The sequence below is a fragment of the Corapipo altera genome, unplaced genomic scaffold, assembly GCF_003945725.1.
Source record: "Corapipo altera isolate COAL_440 unplaced genomic scaffold, ASM394572v1 62, whole genome shotgun sequence".
Classification (NCBI taxonomy): Eukaryota; Metazoa; Chordata; class Aves; order Passeriformes; family Pipridae; genus Corapipo; species Corapipo altera.
Window position 1 is genome coordinate 9,129,029 of NW_020884894.1, and position 21,086 is coordinate 9,150,114.

A 21,086-nucleotide genomic window follows, 5' to 3' on the forward strand; every position below is an offset into this window, starting at 1 on the left:
TAGGCCATGGGCAGCTCAGGTTTCTGATGCCACGGGTGATTTAACTAATTAACAGATCCGCTTTGTCAAGCTTCCCTCATCCCTTTCTTTTCTGTTCCCCTTTTCTATAGTCTTTCTAACATTCCTCTCTCCCACGAACTCATCAAGCCTAATTCCGGAAATGGATTCATGATTTGTATTTCTCCAGCTTTTGGCTATGAAATGCAGAAGTTGGGGTCCGTTTTCAATGTTTTGGTAATCAAAAAAAACTATTTAAAAACTTATTTTAAAGAAAATAAACTCCAACATTTCAGTTCAATAAACTAAAAATCTATGTTAAAATGCAAAGAAAACGACATTTCCTTGACATTGTGGCAGAGTGAAGAAGTTCTACAGTATTGTCCATGTCTAACTAATATTTGATGAGAAATATATTTGATAACAGGATGGAATTCCAGTAATCAAATTATGATTGATCTAGAAACATAGTACTAATAAAGCCCATTCTTGCATGTTCTTTACTTGCTTAATCAAATTACCTCTAAATAAACAAGTGATACACGGACCTAAAGAAAATATTAACCTGTAAATTGCCTGTCTACCTCTTTTCTCCTTGAGTGCTGAAATTGAAGGGCAGGATTTTGTCACAACTCAGCTCATAAATCATAATATAAAAAGAATATTTAACTGGAAGTCCAGAGATTCTGCTACAAAGAGTTTAATTCGACAGACTAAAATGTTTTATTCTGAATGACTTTAAATACCTTCTCTAGGTACCTTTTGCCTGATGTTTAACTGGAGGAGTTAAAAAAATGGTAATGTGAAAAATTGAACCTAAATTCTCCTGACCAGAGACATTAACAGGATGGACATTCACATGCACAAAAAGTACATTTAAATCTTTCTTGTTTCCTGAGATGATCAAAAAGAGAAACTCATATGAACTTTGCATTTTGGAACAAGTACCTCCATGCAAAGTTCCCTCTCCCTTTTAGGATAATAGAAGTTGGTACATTTCTTCCATCTTTGTAGGAGCTAAAATACATTATTAAAACCTATAGTTCAGCTACAGTGTTGTAAATCACTGCTGCTATCCAGGTTCTAAATTTTAATTTCACTTCAATCAGAATCAATTATTCCTCTTGCCATCCCTGGCCTCTCACTCAGCACTGGGGAAGGAACACCAGGCAGTGACACTGCTGCCGTGGGCCCCCATAGGCTGCCCCCAGCACCTGCCATCAGCTCCTGCTGCAGGGAAATCATTCAGCTCCATGATCCCATGGCCTGGGCTTTGGGGGCCAGCCTGGTTGGCTGAGCTGCCAGTCCCAAGCGGGACACAGGGCCGGAGTGTGGGGTGCTCAGCCGAGCTGTGAACTCCTGCGACGTGCAGGTTCAGAGGTAGCACACATGGGAACAGACACGAGCGTAACCACAGCCTTATGTGCAGTGACACCAGTGTCATTTACATGTCACGTACACTTAGAAATCTCTCTGGGCAATTGAGAGCGATGAAATCCTGCTGTACAAGGTGTATTGCATGTGACAACCAAAATCACAAGCAACATCGCCAAACCACGCTTCGGAAAGCTTCTGTAATTTTTAACTGATTGACAGATGTTTGCAGAAAAGACATGCTTTAATTCTTACGGCATGAGCACACAGGGTAGAAAACAAAGCCCTCATATTTCCAAACAATCCAGGCCACAGTTTAACAAGTAAAATAGATGTTGGGTACAGGGCGCAGGCAATCCTGACTTGTGTTGGTTTGCCACCCACGCTTAGCTGAGTCATCCCAGGGGCTCTGTGTGAGTAACTGCTAACCAACACGAGGACAGCAATGAATTCCTCCTCAGTTCAGAGCTGAAATTCAACTTATTCTGAAAGCAACAACTACGACAGCGTGGGAGAAAACAGGATGCCCACTACTCTGCCTTTTGTATAGACTAAGAGATAAAGGAGGAAACCAAAGCATGATGAAATGATGCATGTTTCTCATTAAGAAAAGTGACAATAGCAACATACTCTTAAAAACTCTATTAGAAACATGGTGGAGCCTTGACCCAGATAAAATTTAGCTAGTTCTGAACATGAAGACTCTTCTCAGCAGCAAGTTATGGAGAGGTATTGTCCTAACTACACCCTAGTTTTGTGGGGGTAAGGGCCTTACCCCAACAGCTCTTGGGGCATCTTGATATCTAATGTACATTAATGCTTCATGTTGCCACATAACCAGGAACAATCACCACCAGCTAAGAAGAGTACATTTCTGTGGATAGATGATCTGGTTGAAATTGCTTTAGGGAGCCAAGTTTGATGACGTAGAACATGTTCCAAAGTCCTTTACTGGTTCCTTCCACATCAGTTAGAGATGTTGGAACCTCTGCCCCACATTTTGCTGCTCATCGTTCCCTGCCTTCCAGCAGGTACCACTCACCCTGCACTACCTGCAGCCCAGGTTGCTCCCCTAATCACTCAGATGTTTCAGTTAAAGGCTGCCTTAGCAGAGACCTATTATTTAGGCTGCTGAAGGTACCAGGCTTATTTTGCATGAACTGTGTTAGGGCAGTGGTGGCAGCAGTTCTGTCAGAGCGATCGTGACGCGCGGCTTGACATGAGCCGGGGGCAATGAGCTCTTTGGCAGACACAGCCCCCGCCAGACAACGATGCATGAACATAGCCCGAGAACTTGTTCAGACATCTCTGCTCTGCAGTATTAATGACAAAACCCAACAATCACCCTGGTGGGGTTGAGCACGCGTGAAAGCTCTAGCACGTTAAAACAACAGGGGTAAAATTCTTGTCCAAAAAAAGGGAAAAATAAGGGAGCTCCAACACAGGAGAAATACAGGAATAGTTAATTTAAAGTAAACTCCTGCATTTAAGAACTGTAGTAAGCTGATGCCTCATCCTCTGTAGTCTCAATTTATCAATTGCTCACGCTATCTACACTACAGAAATGACACACAGTGCTACGTAGAAGTGGAGGAACTTCCAAGAGGCAACAACGGTCTATTTTCTGCTGTTGTTGGCTTGGGCTGGCAGAGCACAGATAAAAGTTCAGACTGCTCAATAGCCCAGAACTCACTTAAAGAGTCAATTGAAGCCATGGCAGAAACATCATCACCTTCTGTGAATCCTGGGCAAACTGCACCGGCATGGTTTGAAGTTGATTTCTCTTCCTTTCAAATAAAATAGCCTGTGAATTGATTAGAGGTAATAGAATTATTGGATGTTAGCAAGGAAGGGGATTTAAGGAAGATGTAATGACACCATCAAAGCTTTGTTGGGTTGCTTTTATTAGCCTGAATCAGCTTAGAGCAGTCCTGACACTAAGAGGTTAGAGGAAGTCTGTTAGAGGCTTGCCTATGGGATGAATGCATAACAAAATCCTCTCTTGAGGGAAAAAAAAAGAAAAAAAAGAAAAAAAAAACCACAGACACGCACCAAAAAAGAACGACAAGTACAGTACTTTAACAGGGAAAATTTCCTCAGAAAGGAAGCAAGCAATGAGGCTGGGAGAGGAATAAATGGTGTAGAAATGACAATCGCTCTTCAGTCAGGGCCCATGACTGCACTCACTGCTGATAAGATCCAGCATGTGTCAGTTGTCAAGTGTCTCTTGTCACACTTCAATGTGAACTTTACAGCGAAAGGGGGACAAGAGGCAGTGAAGGGGAAAATGGCACGGCTCAGAAGGACTTGTGCACTCAGTGTGAAGCCATTTCAATTTTATATTCTAAAGGACTTTGTAGGTGATCCCATGAATGCAATTATTCTCACCTAATAAAAGCAACATATGCTAAGACAATTAAAAGATTTTATTATACATCTATTCATTGTATTTAGTTTTAGACAGCAGATAAACCTAATTTGAAACAAGATGTTTGCAAGGCAGGAAGCAGAAATAATCGTGGTCTGTATCTATAAGAATGTTAGTGATTCATTATATTCTTTAAATGAAAAGGTGAATTAATAAAACCTTCCTCTACTAATGACAATTTCACCCAGCAAATGAACAACCTAATTACAAAGCTCTCATTAAAACAGCATAACTTTTGGCTTACAGTGTCCAGTTTGAGTGAGTGTACATTTAAGTGACTATATCACCCATCAGGAATGTCTGCTTGCAGGCATATTCCTAGTGTGACACAAACCTCACACACTCGCCTCTCCACTAGGACATAAAGTTACCCCATCACAAATTAACTCCTCTGCTTTGGGTAGACACATACCATTGTTCTGGTGGTCAACAAGCTGTGTTTCTCTAGACTTGCATTACAGAAAATAAAATTATCAACTCTAGAAAACCAGCTGGTCTGGTCTGCAGTTTGCAAGATAAAGAAGAGTTTGTGCTGTCAGACCAAACGGGAGCTTAGAGCTACTTCAGAACAAAATCAATGTTAATTTTGGAGAGCAAAAGAAATACTTCTAGGTAGGGGATAAGCTCATGGGTGAAGTTTCCTAGCAGACCTGGAGCTGAAGCTCTGGTGCAGCCAGTCAGTGTGGAAGTGAGAAAATCGTGGGTAATTATGTCAAGATTTGCATATGACCGCAGTGACTCCCCTCGTTGAGGCAAATGAAGAGCATAAAGGGGCTCTGCTGCTGAGAGCCTACCAGAATTAAGCAGAAATCCATCACTTCATGTATAACTGATAATGTGTCACCTAAAAATCCGATATACACACAGTTGTGGAGGGGTTCAACCCAGATCAGTCCCACAGAGCCAGGAGTTCCAAAGGCAGACACCGTGTGTGAAAAGCATCATTCAGAACTGGTTTTTCCCTTGCCAAAGGAGCAATGCCAGAAGACAGTTCCTGTATGATGCTCTACCTGGAACCACAGTCATGGCAGAAAGACAAACTGCAGAAAAAAAAAACATGCCACGTTTACAGAAGGAATTTTTGATGTTCCTAGAAATCTTAAACAAAGGAAAAACAGAGTCAAAGTGACCAGTTGCAGAGCATCTAGCAGCACCCAAAACTTCAGTGGGGGGTTATCAACCTCTCACAACTCTCTAAATTCATGTGAGAAATACTGTGAAAATCCATTATAAGTGAAAAGAAAAAGGAAAAGAAAAGAGCATAGGGAACCAGAGGTCAAAAAGATATTAAATGTGCATTGCTTTGCTCTCCTATAATGCTCTGAGTCAGGTTCAAGTTTGGTGAAGACCATCACTACAGCACAGAAATGTTCTATTTGTCCAGCTCTCATAGAGCAGAACGAAACATTTTTTTTGGGATGGTAGAACAATGTCTGTTCTTTGTTACAGCTACTTTATTTTCCTTTGGGTGAGGACAGAAGAAGCAGCATCAGTATCAGTTACATACAGCAGCTACTCCAGCTTGGGTGCTGACATTGATACTGGCTACTGCAACTTGCTATTGAAAGGAAAAATGGATGGAGATTAAAAATTCTTAAGTCCTTAAAATAATTCCTCCCCACTAATGGAGCCACAGTATGATTTATTGACATGGCATCACACAGGTGAACCCACCACAGGAATTTTCTCTGAGCTGGTTAATGTTCTCATATGGAGGTACCAGAAAACTCAGTGCTACAGGTTTTATATCACGCAAGTTGATTCTTTCGAGTTGCCTTTAGCAAGAGTGAAAGAAGATAAAACAGAGAGTCAGGAGAGCACCCTGACTTGGGGAGTATCAAATGAAGGTTTCATCTCAAGAAAAGTACCATAATGGCTGAGCACAGGTTTATAAATACTACTTGACTAATGATTTAGAACAGCGAAGCAAATGGAAAGTTTACCTAAACCTGACAATCATCAGCTATTTTCCCACCAGTACTTGAATATCTATGAGCGAAAATATCACCAAAGATCTGGCTAACATGAACCATGACTCATTAATAATACAGATATTTATCAGCATCCTGTCATAGATACTCTTAAAAAATAACTGTGAATCCTGTGTAGCATAGAACCTTGGCCTGGTTTCTGGTATTGAAGTTTATCCTATTTAAACTTTGGACTATGATACAACGCAGGAACTTGCTGTTTTACCTTCCTGTCCCACTGAGTAACTACAGGGGATCTTACTAAACAAAGGCCCCCTTTCTTTACTCCAAAGACCTTTAGTAAATACCAAAAAAGTCACATTTTCTTCAAAGGTTGTAAGCACTTCTCTTTGGAAGCATCTCACGTGTACATGTTGAACTCCTAATTATTTTTTTATTTGTTTTCTTGATGCTGGCAGATTTTTTTCTCTTTTATTAAAACCACAGTCATCTCCTCTCCTCCCTCGTGGGAAGAATTTCTTTATTAAAACCTGCATCATTATTCCCTTATCCCCCCTGCTCCCCATCAGCTCACAGGCCACTATGTTTCCTTCAAAAATAAAAATGTGCACAAGTGCAAAAGCTTGATGCAGAGCATAATGTGGATCATACTTTAAAGAAAGCAAAAAAACCTGTGCAAACTGAATTTACACTGTGAGTGTGAGTCTGGTACTAACATTCCACCTAGGCCTTTGTTTGAATATACATATCTGGGAAGGAAATACGTGGATCTCTCATTAGTTATATGACCAAAATCCCCCTTTTACTTGGCAGCTCTTTGGATATGTGCTGTGCAAAGATTTATTAAGAGATCATACTGCTAGTATGTAGATTTAGTCATACAGCTGTTGTATACAGCATTTCATGCTGCAAGTATCTTACACAATTGCCATGTTTACCAGCCAGTCCACAAATAAATGAGCATCTTGGTGCATTATAGTATGCATGGATTATAAAAGTATTTATTTCCAAATGCTGCATTTATTGCTAGAAAACATGGGAAGATGGCACAACATCACTGTATTTTTGGCATGGCTATATTATCTGAGTGTGAAGCAAAACAACACAACCACAAATTTTAAAGTACCACATTAATACATGATCACTGTTTACCTGGTGTAAAAAGGCAATAATGATGGATTTTCTTTCCCCTTTTTTTTCTTTAATTGCCATGATGCTCTGCAAAAGCTTGATATTCTACGGGGCAAAATTAAAAAAAAATATTTTAAAAAAAAAAAAATCACATGATCTTGATGTTGGAAAGGTGCCAGGCCCATCTGACGTCCAAATCTATATGTACATAAAAAAGCAGGAAGCACTCTTAAAAGCAAATGCTAATTAGCTTCCTGGGATTTCAAATTTTAAAAGCTTCTGTGATTGAATTTATTTTAGCAATTCTTTCTTTAAGGAATGTGAAAATTGGCCCTACAGTTGAGACTTCAAACAAACAGGATGAAGAAGCAAAATCCCTCATAATATTGCTTATTGCACTCATATAATTATAGTCATACATTGAGGACTGATCAATAAAAGAGAATTATACATCAGTATAATGGCTATAAAAGTAAAATGACTTCTGATCAACTGTATCAAAATACCTAGAAAAGCTGGAAGAGTATTACCAATATTAAATACAGAACAATCAGTTTGTATAGGGGGACAGAAAAGGGCTCTCAGCAGCAGGGGTGCTGTGATTTTTACATTGGATGAAGCATAAATTAAAATCTTCTGCATTATTAACAACAGCGAACACCTCCTTTGGGGCACAGATAGTAATGAAAGTTCACATTTGAATTAAAGCATGGACACTGCTGAATAGAGACAAAAAGTGAGGCAGAAAAACACAGAGAGCATTTAGGAGGGACAAACACTACTAATATGTGAAAAAGAGGGGTTTGGAACCCCCTTATTTTTGTCTATATTATTATCATACCTCAAGACCCAGCTCTGAACAAGTTTTGGTTTAATATTATTACTTTATACAAAACTTTCAGTAAAGCATCCAGCAAACATTTGTGTATCCAGAACCAGGTGCTTAAAAGTTACCTCTGTGCAGAGGAGCCTGGAATGATTTAGGCACCTGTGGGGTCATGTTTTAAACACTTCTTGACAACACTTCTAGTTCCACACTGCTCTCTAGGAAAGAAGTTTTCCATTTTCCTGGAGTGGGTCACCTTGCTAAATGCTAACAGCAACAGCACAAATGCAGAACAACAACACATTTACTGCAGGTCAATTTTCAAGCTGCTACAATATCAATTTAATATTCCAGGAACCATTGGGCTTCATAGTTCAGTGCATGGGACATCACATATATCAAAATTTCAAGTAGCTATAACTCTTCTTGCTGCTGGGCCAGGGCAGCCACGTTATACAAACCACCTGGCAGCCTCTCCCCTTGCCCTTATTATGAAAATGATGCATTTTGTCATGCTTCTGCAGAAGGGCTGCTTTCAGCTAGGGGCTCAGAAATGCCAATTTTAAACACTTCAATTTTTAAGGCAGCTCTTGTTTTATAGAGGTGACAAATGCCAGTTATGACTGGGCTTTTTTGAGATTATGGAGCAGAGCAAAGTCAGTTCGCTGCCTTAAACTTTGAGAGTGTATGAAATAGCCAAATTGTTTTAAAAAAAAATGGGTTCAGCCCGATGAGAGTGGACAAGACCCTTTCCAGGTGAAGCTGTGTCATATTTACCCCCTTTCTTACCCCAGAATGCATCAAGGTGCTTCTAAGGTGGTGAAAGCAAGACAGGGCATGGCTAGAAATAACATACATCACCTATAAATTCGCTGAGCCTATTTTAAAATAAGTTAGTAGGAACTAGAGTCAAGTGAAGGCATTTTTTGTGGGGGGTTATAGGAGACTTGGGTCTCAGGGAGATGAAATATGTGTTCCCAAAGGGATCACAGGAGGGCAAGACTACAGAGCTGTGTCTCAATAGATCCCACTGAGAATAAGGAGGAACTAAAAGTCTCTTGTTTATTCCACTGAACAGTATAGTCCTGAAGAGAGACTAAATGAATTTTTCCAGTGGGAAAAACTGCCTAAGGGAACAATTTAGCCCTGAAGAAATATAAATTATTAAAAAATTAGCGCATTCTGATTGTTTTGCCTGATGCTATAATACTTTTTGGAGATTTTAAAAGATGTGGCTCTGCAAACATGAGAATTTCCAAATTAAATACTTAGGCATTAATATTTTTACTGAAATCTCGTATGGGGAGAATTTTTGAGAATAACATTCAGAGAAACATAAAGATTAGGGAGATAGGCTTACATTGAGGAAATGTTTACAGAGAGAGAATCTTTGCATTTGAAACACTGCATGTGACATTTAAAGGATTGTCCAAAAATTAAGCAACACATAAGACCAGGCTTCCTGATCAGCCTTCCTGAGGGAGCTGCAGATTCTTAGAAGTTACACCAACATAGTTTATCCTTCATTTCTGACACATACAGCATTATTTTCAGGTATATTTAAGCTTGTTTTGTCAATAAAGGAGGTCAAGAGAGGAATATAGCTGAACACCCTTGTTGTTCTAACATTTGGCTGGTATTTGTTGCCATGAAGCAGCCTTTTGAAAGATGATCACTGTACCTGAAATGCAGATAGTTATAAAAATGGCATTAATTTGCTTAGACCGGGAGATTTTCACAGGAGAGCAACTAGCAGAAAACATTATGAAAATGTCCAAGAGGACTGGTAATTGAGTTGATTAGTATGACCTTGGTTATGAAGGTAATAGAAGAGTGAATGGTGCTTAGACTGAGTTATAACCCTGCTACCTTGCTCGGAGATGTAGTGAGGTATGTAATTTGTTCAGGGTGAATCCGAGCAGCCTGGCCTCTCCCTGACAGGGTAATACACTCTGACTAGCAGAGCTTGGCCGGCCACTGCTCCTACCCCAGCAGAGTAAACAGGGCAGGGTCAGGCGAGGGATGATGAACTGTGTGCTACCCTCAGCTCAATATGGTAATTTTCTGCTGGCAGACACTTTCTGTTACAGGTTTCTTCTGAAATTAGGAAAATTAAAAATAATTCACAAAAAACATGTAAGGATGGAAACTTTCCCGTTTTGGAGTGAAGAATCTACATCCCTTCGAACTAAACTCCAGAAAAAATGTATCTGGATTTGCCTGCTCACCCAACCACATAGTTCTGGTGTTGCTTTTTAACCCATCAATTTTCTACCCTGTGATAACTCCAGAAAGGCTTTTTTTATCCCAGAATGGGGCTTTGTTTTTTTAAGAACTGATTCAGCTAAAGGCCTGAATGCACACGTGCTGTGATTGCTTTTCCCGCACTAGATTAACTGCTATTATTTAAAGATATTTTAGGTGACCTCCCTTTACAGGGAAAAAAGGCACCCAAAACAATTACACAAATTAGACAAAGAAGGTGAGCAGACACAATTCTAATTGTTATACTTTGCATTCTTGTCCCCACCAGTAAACTGGATGAGATATAATTATCTATCAGGCATCTAGAGAACTAAGTGCTTTGAGAAAAAAAATAGTCACAGAAAGGAATCTTTAAATGCCAAACACCAAAATACATATTTTTTTAAAATCAAGGAATGGATCAAAAGCAATGTCTTCAAAGTCAGCATAATTTAAATATTACCCCTTTCCTTCCATCCCTGACGAGCTGTCTTGCTATTTTATTGCAAGTTTCACAAACGAATAACTGGCCAAGGTTCCCTAGAAGGAAAATGCCTACATAAAAGATTCAATTAAATTAAAATTACTCAGTTCAGTCTCTGTGTGTCCAACTCAAACTCTGCTTTACTAGGAAACCAGGCATAGATATTCAGCTAAAAATTGCTACACATTAGACATGTAATTTCAGACCATATTTCCCTACAAAGTACAAATCAGCCCTCTTTTGGTTTCATAGCTATCAGGATGTCATCATACTCTTTTTCTGAAGAAATCTGAGAGGATGAAAGGAGGCGCTTAGGAAATAATTTTGCATTTTCTCTTAGAAATTAAAAATCTTTCATTTCTTCTCATTTATTTAAGTGCCACAGAGAAATGGGGTTAGAAATGGATTTAGAAAATAATCCAAGACATCTAAAGAAAGCTATAATCTCAATAACATTCCAACTATAATCATTTCAGGGGCAGAGGAGCAGAAGCATTTTCTGTGTGTTCATGGATTTTAGAGACTTGTAAAACTACAAGGCTCTCTGAAATCAGGTGTTATATATTCGGCTCTCATTTCACAGATCTAAAATCAAACTGAATATTTAATTCTAAGTATAAACTAATGACCTGAACCTGAATCATGTGGCATGAAGATAGATTACTGTTGACATGCAGAGTCCCAGTGAAATCCCTGGGATATTGTGTGAGCCGAGCAGCCGCCTGCAATGCTACACAAAGCTCAAAACAGCAACGCTGAAATGGAGTTTTGGGATGTTAATTCACAGTTACCATCTTTAACACCACGTTTTTAATATCATTCCTCCTGTTGTTTTGAAGGTCAGTGGATCCAGAGGAAATTTCCTGCACTCAGAACCATGCACACGGTATGAAAGTAGCAATGGGCTTTCATTTTAAAGTTCTGCTCTTGAAGGTTTATCTCTCAAAGTAAAATAAAAACAACTCCAGTCAAGCTGTTGTTGTTCTACTGTTTGTAGAAGTTTGCAAGCTACAAGCAGGACAGCTTTACTTGTGTTTTACCAGGACTGAGCTGACACTAATTATCCCACTGTGAACTTTGGATGAAATCCTCATCCTGCTGAACTGATGGGAGTTTTGCCACTGACTCCAACAGCACCGGGAGTTCACCCTCTGGCTTAGGCTCCGTGCCACAGCCTAATACTTTCTGGGTAATCAGGCCCATAAAGTTTATCTTGAAAGCCAAAAAATATTAGGTCAACTTGTAATCACTCTGACTTCTCCCTTTTTTTTTTTTGAGGGACAGCTTGTTTTAGTCACCGCCGCTGTCTCCCCGCTCGGCGCTGGCGATGGGAGCTGCTCATCCATCCTTAAGGGAGCTCTGCTGGAGTCAGAGCCACTGCTAATTTATTAGTATGCACTACCCAAATTCAAAGACTTTCCAAGGAAGTTTGACTGCAGTGGGAGCATTCTGATTTATGGAGCCTGGTTATCATTTTTAAACCGCGGCCCTGTCCCCAGCCTGACTCGACTGACAATGACAGATACCCGACGTGTTTGTTGAGCCTTGCAGGCTGACTTCCCATCCCTGTGGTAGCTCTTCCCTGTGTTGGGACCAGTTACACCCCACTCCCCTGCAGCTGGGTCAGCCGGGCACTCTGACACCTGTCCTCCAGCTGCAGGTATTGGTGCAAAACTCTGCCCATAAGCAATTACTTAAAAAAAACCAACAACCAAATCCTGTATTACAAACCCAGCTCTGTATAATTGCAGCATGCACTGCAGTCACTAGGGTAGAGTTAGAGATTTCCAGGCAAACCAGGCCTGCAAAACAATAGAAAAACAGAAATCTAACACCAGATATGACTATATATGTGTCCTTGCATGCCAGCATGGATATTTGTTTGCTACTTCTAACTGTGAACGTTAAATGCTCTCTCCCTCTCCACCTGACCATCATATGTTCAACAAACCACTTCAGAACATATTGGGACATGCCTGCTTAATAGGAGCAAAATGTCATACAACCAACTGAACTTTCCCATGTGGAGAGAGAACATTTCCCATTACAAACATACAGCAAAGGTAACTAGAGGAGGTATAGGTGGGTACAGAGATCTAAGGAACGGAAACATGACTGTCTGGAGTCCAAAAGAATCACATTAAAGATGCTCAAGTGTCATTTTAAGAGTCTGTATCTTGACATCAAGCAGACAAAGATGCTTTCATGGTCTTTCTTCAAACAAGAAGGCAGAAACACTAGTAGGGGTTTTCTTTTATGCTCAGCAAGATAAAAACTGAGTATAAACACCAAAGTATTTATTCTCACAGCAATCCCATGAAACACACTGTTATTCCCATATTACAGATGAGGAACTGAGTCACAGAAAGACCTTCTGGCTCATAGTTTAAAGGTGGTTTAAAAACTAAGCTGAGGACACTGGGTTCACATCCAGTGTTTGAGCCACAACACCAGCATTCATCCTTCATAATAAGGTCAGCTTTTCATTCAGTAACTATGAAGGTGCTGAAGGAACTCAGTGAATTCTTCTGTGAAAGCTAATGCTGAAAGCTACATGACATTAAGATGAAAACTAGTAACTCTGAGCTCTAGTAACATACCCACTCAAGCAGGTTCCAAAGAAAATGTGGGAAATAGGTGTTGCATAGCTGAGGCAAGCAAGAGAAAAACAAAATGCCTTTGCAAATTATTTTGTTTGTGGGAGCAATGTGCTCTTGTTGAAAGACTGGTGTGTGCAAAAAGGGTATATTTTTGGTATGTCAGCTTCAATTACCAGCAATCTAAGAGTGAAAAGAGACAGCCTTGTCCCAACAACCTCTTCCAAAGGAGATGCCCATCAGCCGAAAGCCCTGCTCCCAGCGTGACCTTTCTTGCTTTCTGACTGGGCATAAGGGCACGTAGCCATTTTATTTAAACTTGTTCTGGGAAAACTGCTTGTTAGATGTTGATTTCCAGCAGCCACTGCCCTCTGAAAAGAATATTCATGGCTGGTGTTTCACTTGGAATGCTAACAGGATCAATGTGAACTCCCTACACTCTCTATCTCCAACCTGTTTCATACATATTCATGGTCATTTACATAATTTTATAAAGAAATGTTTATGAGCGAGGATGCACATTGTATTGACTGTTGTTGGGTTTATTCCTAACATTCATGTCAGAGAAGAAAGCGGGCACTGGCCCTAGCTGGATCCCAGAAGAGGCAAGGCTGGGAATACTCACAGCTCCTGCAGCCAGACAAAGCAGTTTCGGCACAAGTTCCAACCTTACACCTGACAATTTTTATCAGGCAGCTGCTAAGAGCACTTCACAGCCTGCTCATCTCCTTGCTGCTTTGTTTTCTCTATTTAAACAAAAATTACAGCCTCTCCTTCCCCTTGCGTGGGGAAAGGGCCCCGTAATGCAGTGTATCCTTGGCTCTGTCACTGTGCTTGCTGACCCTACAGTGAGCAGGCTCTGACCACCAAATGCGAGCAGAATAAATTATCGCTGACACTCCAATATTTAATTATGCAGCTGTCAGAGCGGCCCTTTCGAAATTCATTTTAATAAAGTGGGAACTTTTTCCTTTCAAGGTTAGAGTCAGGGGAGTCACCTTCTGTGTCAGGCTGAGGTCTCCACCATGAGCTTTGCATTCTTCCCTGAGAAGCCTGTCACTTGGCCTGATAGAAGGACCAGATAACGGCACCGATGTCTATTGGCCTCCCCCGCCCTGCCTGGATGAACATCCTTCATTTAAACCCACAATAATGAGGACCTCAAAGTCAGACCAGCAGCCACAAGGGCAGCTCGGCAGGGGAAAAAAAAAAAAATGGCTTCTTATTATAAAATTCACTTGATGTTATAGCTGCAATCTAAAAGCAATCATGTTCATCTCACCGTTTTAACTGGTTAACCAGAAATATTTAACATGTTAAAAAATGTGTATGGAAACCCAATGGATGAAGCCCCAGCAGCCTGTGTTTATCTGCACTGAACTCAGACAAGGAGAAGAATATTGCTTTGCATTTTGCTCCCAGCAAAGTGTATAACTAGATCTTTTTGCCAAATATTTAGTAAATAAAGCTCTTTATAAACACGTAGTGTGTAACAGGTAATGTCCACATACTGTGGCCTGCATAGTGCATGGATCAGAGGTGTTTTTTTAAGATGCTCAGATGCAAAGCTGCTGTGTGTATTCACAGCTCTGCACACACACACATACACACATGAAACAACCCCTGTAATAAAGTGCTGGCCATAAGGAACCTTGGTGAAAACAGAGACTATTTTAAAACATGTCCAGCTCTCAATTAAATCTTCCCCTTTGCAGATCCTTGCTTTCAAAACTTTTGATTTTTGTAGCGTGCAGCTGGGAGAAAAACAGATACAAATTTACCACGGACAGCCCAAAAAGTGTAGTTGACCTAAGTTAGTAGAAAAAGAAAAACAAGGAAAAAAAATAAATCTACACATACTCCAAATTTTCTTGTTTCTGTGTGACAACACTTCTAATTTTTAAGTAAAGTTAATTACAATTTTGACCTACAAGCTCTGTTTCTTCCCTGGGTTCCTATGGTGCTATACAAGCACTGGAGATTTAGCTGTGCAACATTTTCCCCAGTATGATTATACATCTTCTACAAACAGGGAAGTGAAAAACATATAAATTGCGTGTGGGCTGGGAATTAAAGCTCTCAGGGAAACCCCACATCTCACAGCTTAAATCAAAAGGAGATTTGCTAATGAGAAAGAAGTTAATGGGATACCATCCCACATCCCATAGGTGCTAAGTGACCTATCCCAAGACACAAAGTGTCCCAGGAAAAGAAATTAAAGCTTTTGCAAAAATGTTTTTTTTTTACTTAATTTGATCCACAGTGAAGTCACAGCCAAGAGAGAACAATATGACTCACTAGTACAAAATGTTTTACTTTCTGGATTCATTAGCACTAATGAAGAGCAGGTGCAGGGTACCAGGGGAAAAGCTGTGCACAGCAGCTCTCCAGCACATTCTCCTGCCCAAGTTGTGCCTCAACATTTGGTCTTTTGCTCTTTCCCTGCAAGGGGGTGCACTTTGTATCTCCCAAATAAAGCACAAATAAATCACTATCTGCAAAGCTCACAGAAAACCAAAAGTACATAGGGCTCAGAAAAAGGCTAAGAGTCCACTCAAGTTTCACAGTTTTTCCAAACACGCTGGGTTGTGCCATGGGATTTCACACTAAAAAACAAAAATATCTCACCCATTGGCTGTTTCCAACATGAGATCAGAACTTCCCACCAAAAATTAAATGCTTCCCTCTGATTCACCTGTTTGTCTCAAACACACCTAAATGGTTAACAACCCACACCAGGGTTATCCCATCCAACATTGGGCACCTGAAAAACAGCCCTTCAGCAAATGTGGTTGCTCTTGTCCTCCTTTTGAAGCGGAGTTAGGCGACACTTCCAGAGGCTGAGTTAGAAGTTGAGTTGAACAACCCCTGGGTGGTAACCACTGCACTGGGTTTGAGTGCAACACCAAGGGTGACAACTTGTATCTTGGAAGTCGTGATTAAGTTGTGTGGATCTGGGTTTGGACACTTATTTATCAGCTGCATGTGACATTCACGGCCAACAGGGTCCTGTTTCCCAGAGCTCTACATGTGTTTCTGTGCTATAAGTAATAACTGACAGCCTTTTTTTATCACTTATGCTAAGATTATCTCCCGCTGCTTCCTGCTTTAGGTCCTCTTGCTTTATTTTCAGCTGTGTCATTTAACTTCGGGAGAGAGAAATATTTTGACACATTGCTGCCATTTTGGGCTCAGCATCTACAAAGCTGAATGCATCTTCTCATTGGCTTGGAGCTCACCATGGATTATTATTATACAGAGGATGTGCTCCAGGATCTGAAAGTAAATACCTAATGCATAAAGCAAATGCATTTATACTCTATTATAAAGCTAGAAAAATAAGTACCTTAAAACATCATTGTTTTCTATGAGTTGTAACTGGGCACCTTCAGCTTCACACAAGCACAACACACTTGCAGGTTTCTGAGGAACACCTCACTCCAAACAGCATGGCTCACCTCCTGGTGTCAATCCAAACAGATTTGCTGAATCCTGCTCGTCACTAATTTTTGCAGCGGAAAAATAATTATAAAACAAAACATCAGGAAAAAAAAAATATAATCCCATCAACCTGGTGTGACATGCACATATAAACATGCCAAAAATCCCAGCTAAGCAACTCTCAAAAATGAGCAATTGTTGAACGCACAGAACTAGGAAAGGCTTTGATTCCCCTACAAGAACAGGGGAAGTGTAAATAAATTCTGAGTCAATGAGATGGCTTACACTAACCTGGCGTTGGGAGAATTTTCAGTCCACAAATTCCTTCACAACTGAGTAAATTTAAAGAAATAAAACTAGATTGAGCATTGCTTTAATACCTGCTGGTGTAGTTTCCCACACTGTTCACTGGCTTGTTAAATATGAAAAAGATTTGCCTTGCAAAGGCGCAGTGAGAAATACAGTCACAGATGGGTTAATTGTTCGCTCCTTGGATCTTAGCATTTTTATTTTGGTTTGAATATAACCTGTTATTATAACAAGAAAACTCCCTGGCCTTGTGTACAAGACTCAAATATAATCAGCGATATCACACTGTCCCTTAATAGAAGGTGCAATATAAAAAAGATCATTTAAGATGCCAGTAGCTTCCCTCCTGACCCTGCCTGGCTGAGAGGCAAATTGCATTAGAAAATGACATGCCATTCATCTCACGAGTAGTTGCAGGAACATTTAGCTAATTAAATGATTAATAAATTTAACACTGCTTTATAATTTCATTTAGCCGTGTTGGAAATCAAACGGTGCACTGCGTGTGCACCGAATGAGATTAGGTGGGAGTTGTGGGTTTCACCGGCTGCCCTGGTAATTGAGATTAGTCTATTACTACAGTGACCTTTTTAACTTTTATACTCTCTTGTTAAAGTGAAATAAAATTTTATTCACTTTTAAGGCATATTTACTCAGTGAAATTCACGTGAAATTAAAGAAATACCAAGCTAAGAAGCGCTCGTTCTCTTTTTGTTCCTTTATCCTTATTTTGCACCCCTTTACGAATTCCTGCCTCAATCTGGCAGCCCACTCTCTCCACAGCACACTCTGAAACAAACTCCCTTTATCACTAAAAAAACAAACATACCATCCCCAAACGTGCAAACTCAAATACACCCAGTATCATGATGATGGGACTGGAGTAGGGGGTTTAGTACACACAAAAAAGCCATAACCTCACTATACCTATATATTTGCATGTGTTTACTGTAGCTTTATCTGGAAACTACCTCGGGAGCTGGAGTTCAATGGTGAACCTCTCGTTCTAGCACAGTCAGCTGAACAATCAGGAAGCTGTGGCTGTAGTCAGCTGTGGGCAGAGGCTCCATTTATGTTATAGCAGATCCCCCCTACTTTTTGTTCAGCCATCCTCATGCACAACTTTAGACAAAATGGCTCCATTTATTTCAAGCATCACAATTTACTGTGTAATTAGTCATCTGTATAATCAGTGCTTAAACTCAGCTTCTGAGGAGCAGGAGGGGACCCTGAGGAAAGCGTCAGCTCGCTCTCATTTCACCCAGCTTTTGGTTAGAATTAGAGGTTGCTGCTGAGGTGTGGCGTGCCCCAATTTGGTACATGACATCAAAGAAAGAAAATCAATTCACAATTTTGTTGTGATTAACACTGAAAATAATCCCTAATATTTCGGTATAACAATTATGAATATTGTGTCTTCAGGTTAGAAGGTTAATACCCACGTAGTTCCAAAAGCCAAAGAAACTCAAACTTCCTAGAAGATTTGTCTATCCTTTGTCTATCCAGGAACAGCTTGCAGATATCTTGATGTTAAAAGCATAAACATCTATCCACAGAAAATTCATTTCAGCAGTACAAGGACTCATTTTATCAGTTCTTGGAAAACTTGTCAAGATTACTGACACTTAAGCCAACTCAGAACAAATTTTCAATCAATATGTCTAATGCTAGGAGGGATGTTTAATGTGTTTCCTTTTCTGAACAGATGTGTGTTTATAATGTAGAAAAAAAGGAATTAAAATGCATATCATTACTGAAAACTGATTCCCATCTGAATCACATGGCAAACCGTTTCAGAAAGTATTGTTGAAAAGGACAAGTCAGAACAGTGTTGACTTTTTCCTGAGGTCCTGATCACCCAAGAAAAGGATAAACTACTTTACAGACTTTTCACACAATATAGATATAAAATCCGTGGTGGTTGAAGTGAAACGACGCACTGGAAATGGGATCTGACATCAGTAAGTAATGGTTCTGTTCACTTACTCTGGTGAAATAAAATTCTGATACAGATGGGCCCAACATGTGGGAGAAACAAACTATTATCAGCAAATGCATTAAATACAGCAACCACAGCAACAATTTCGTCTTGAAGGCAAAGAAGGCCAAACAAATTATAGGTAATAATTATAACAGTTCTTTACTGTGATAATTGGAAGGGAAAATTATTGCTGGATTTCCACACCATACCACTACCACAGATGTGAAGAATCATCAACAGGATGCAGAGGTACATCAAGTGTCTTGGTATATCAGAATAAATTCTATTATTTGGACTCAGTGGCTAAAGTCCACCTGGCTCCACAGAGACCACATTTCCACCCAATGCTGTGGGGCTGTTTTCTGTCCCTCGGGGCAGCAAAAGCCACACTCATGGTCACGAGTGACCAGTAATGTGGGCTAAGCATCATATTTTCAGACGTGACTAATGTAGGTGCCTGTGTCTCATCCTAATGTCCACACTTCCTTTACCATCAGTGAAGAAAAAGGCACTTTCTGAGAACTCTTCATCTGACCTCATGTAGCCATTTACCCCCAGGTGAGATAAGCCGTGGTGCAGAAGTGCCGCCTTCGCTCCTTGGACTACGAGCAAAAGCAAACCTCACCAATTTTATGAAAAAAAAATCCTTCCACTAAGCTGCAAGTTCTTGACAAGAACTGAAAAACAGTAAGTAAATCCACTCTGAGGTCTCCAGAACTAAGCTTTCTCTTGAACTTTGTGTAGGATGAAAAGCTGCTAAAATGTCCCTGTGAAAAATGTATAATATTCAGTGTATTCACAGATTTAGCAGCTTTGACTTAGGAAGTCCTTTGAAAACTAGTTCTTATACTACAGACTTTCCCCAGAATGGTCAGTTTTGGCATTTATTTTTATTTATTTTTCTTATGGGAGTGGTCACTGGCATTTGGAAAGATACATTATTTTTGCCAGGGAAGATAATACATGAAGCTGATGATCTGATGACATGACACCATCTTATAAAATGTCAGAGGGAACACTGTTTTCTCTAAAACCAATGATATATATGTTTAACCGGAGCTCTGCCTCTAAAAAAAATGCAACTTGTACATTGGGCTTTCTAAAGACGAAAGTGTATCGTGAAATTTACTTCTTGGAAACAGAGATTATTTATGCTGGCAACTACAGGCATGACAGAATCTAAATAGCCATTATCCACTCACAACCGTGAGAAGCAGGAAAACCCATCCAATTTTTCCAGGAACTTATGTCCCCTAGTGTCTCCCTCAGTCATGAATCATACTCCTTCAGATGAGATCCACTACAGGTTTTATTAAAAGAGAGGTAACCTATAAAAACTGTTGTGAAATATACATAAGACTTAACAAAAAAAGTGGCAGAACTCCTATTAATAAGAAGTTGGGTCTATGCAAAAAAGGTAACAAATCTCAAACAGATCAATTTATTTATTATTTTAAGTACTTTTGAATTTCTGGTAATAAAGTTGGGTCTTTTGAGGATATGATAATACTAAATCTTCAGGAGTGAAAATGGTCATTATTAGAATAAGCACTTCAATTTTTTAAATACGAGTAGTTTTGTCCACTTCTACATATACAGTGTCCACATTTGCATCAAGGTAAGCTGGCATTCATATTCAGTTTTAATTTGACTACACCTTAAAGGCTTCCTCTGTGAGTTCTAATAATGTGCACTGATGTGGAACTATGGTCATTGTTTCTTATCATTCGCACTGGGAAACCATGTAAGGTCAAGCTTGTGTTTCAGTAAGTAGCCTTTGATTTTAATTACCTCCTATAAAAGGTGAAATTTGGGTTCCAGTAAAGGCAATATGAATTTGCTTGTGTGAAGCTATGATTTCATCCAAGGTTACTAAATGTGCAGCTGTGTATGCACCTACATGTAAGTATATCCAAGGGTCTGCAGCCTAGGATTTCATATTACTTACTGCCAAGCAGAAAATGGCCTTTAAAATTATCTTATTCAAATGGGGTATTAAAGATGACTACATATGAGCTGGATAGCAACCATTACACATCCAAAATGAGTACATCCATAGCAATATCAGCAGGGGCAAGAATTATGTGGGTCAAAGCCATATCAGGTTTCCAGGACAAGATCAAAAGTATTAATGGGAAATAATTTTCTTTTTTCTGAAAATAGTTAAAGCCACATTATTTATCCATCGTCGGCAACAGATTAATTGCTACAAAATATGGCTATAGGATGGCCTTTGCAGACTGGGACACATCTGTTGTCTTGACTCCAGATGAGCCACACAGTCCCATCACATGCAAACTCCCACAGGGCAGCAGCCATGTCACTGTGACATGTGAAAAAAAT

At 39.8% G+C, this 21,086-nt stretch overlaps 1 protein-coding gene across 2 annotated transcripts in view; it reads right to left on the reverse strand.

Moving 5' to 3' along the window:
• The window catches only part of WWOX (WW domain containing oxidoreductase), a 494,815-nt gene that overhangs the window by 21,908 nt on the left and 451,821 nt on the right, over positions 1-21,086 (reverse strand). Inside the window, exon 9 of one of the 2 annotated variants that reach the window (XM_027647081.1) lies at positions 9,321-9,368. The exons of the other annotated variant lie outside the window; for it this stretch is intronic. Coding sequence (XP_027502882.1) covers positions 9,360-9,368 — 9 coding nt within the window. The 3' untranslated portion in view covers positions 9,321-9,359. Of the gene's footprint in view, positions 1-9,320; positions 9,369-21,086 lie in introns of those variants that run through there. 2 annotated transcript variants of the gene reach the window in all.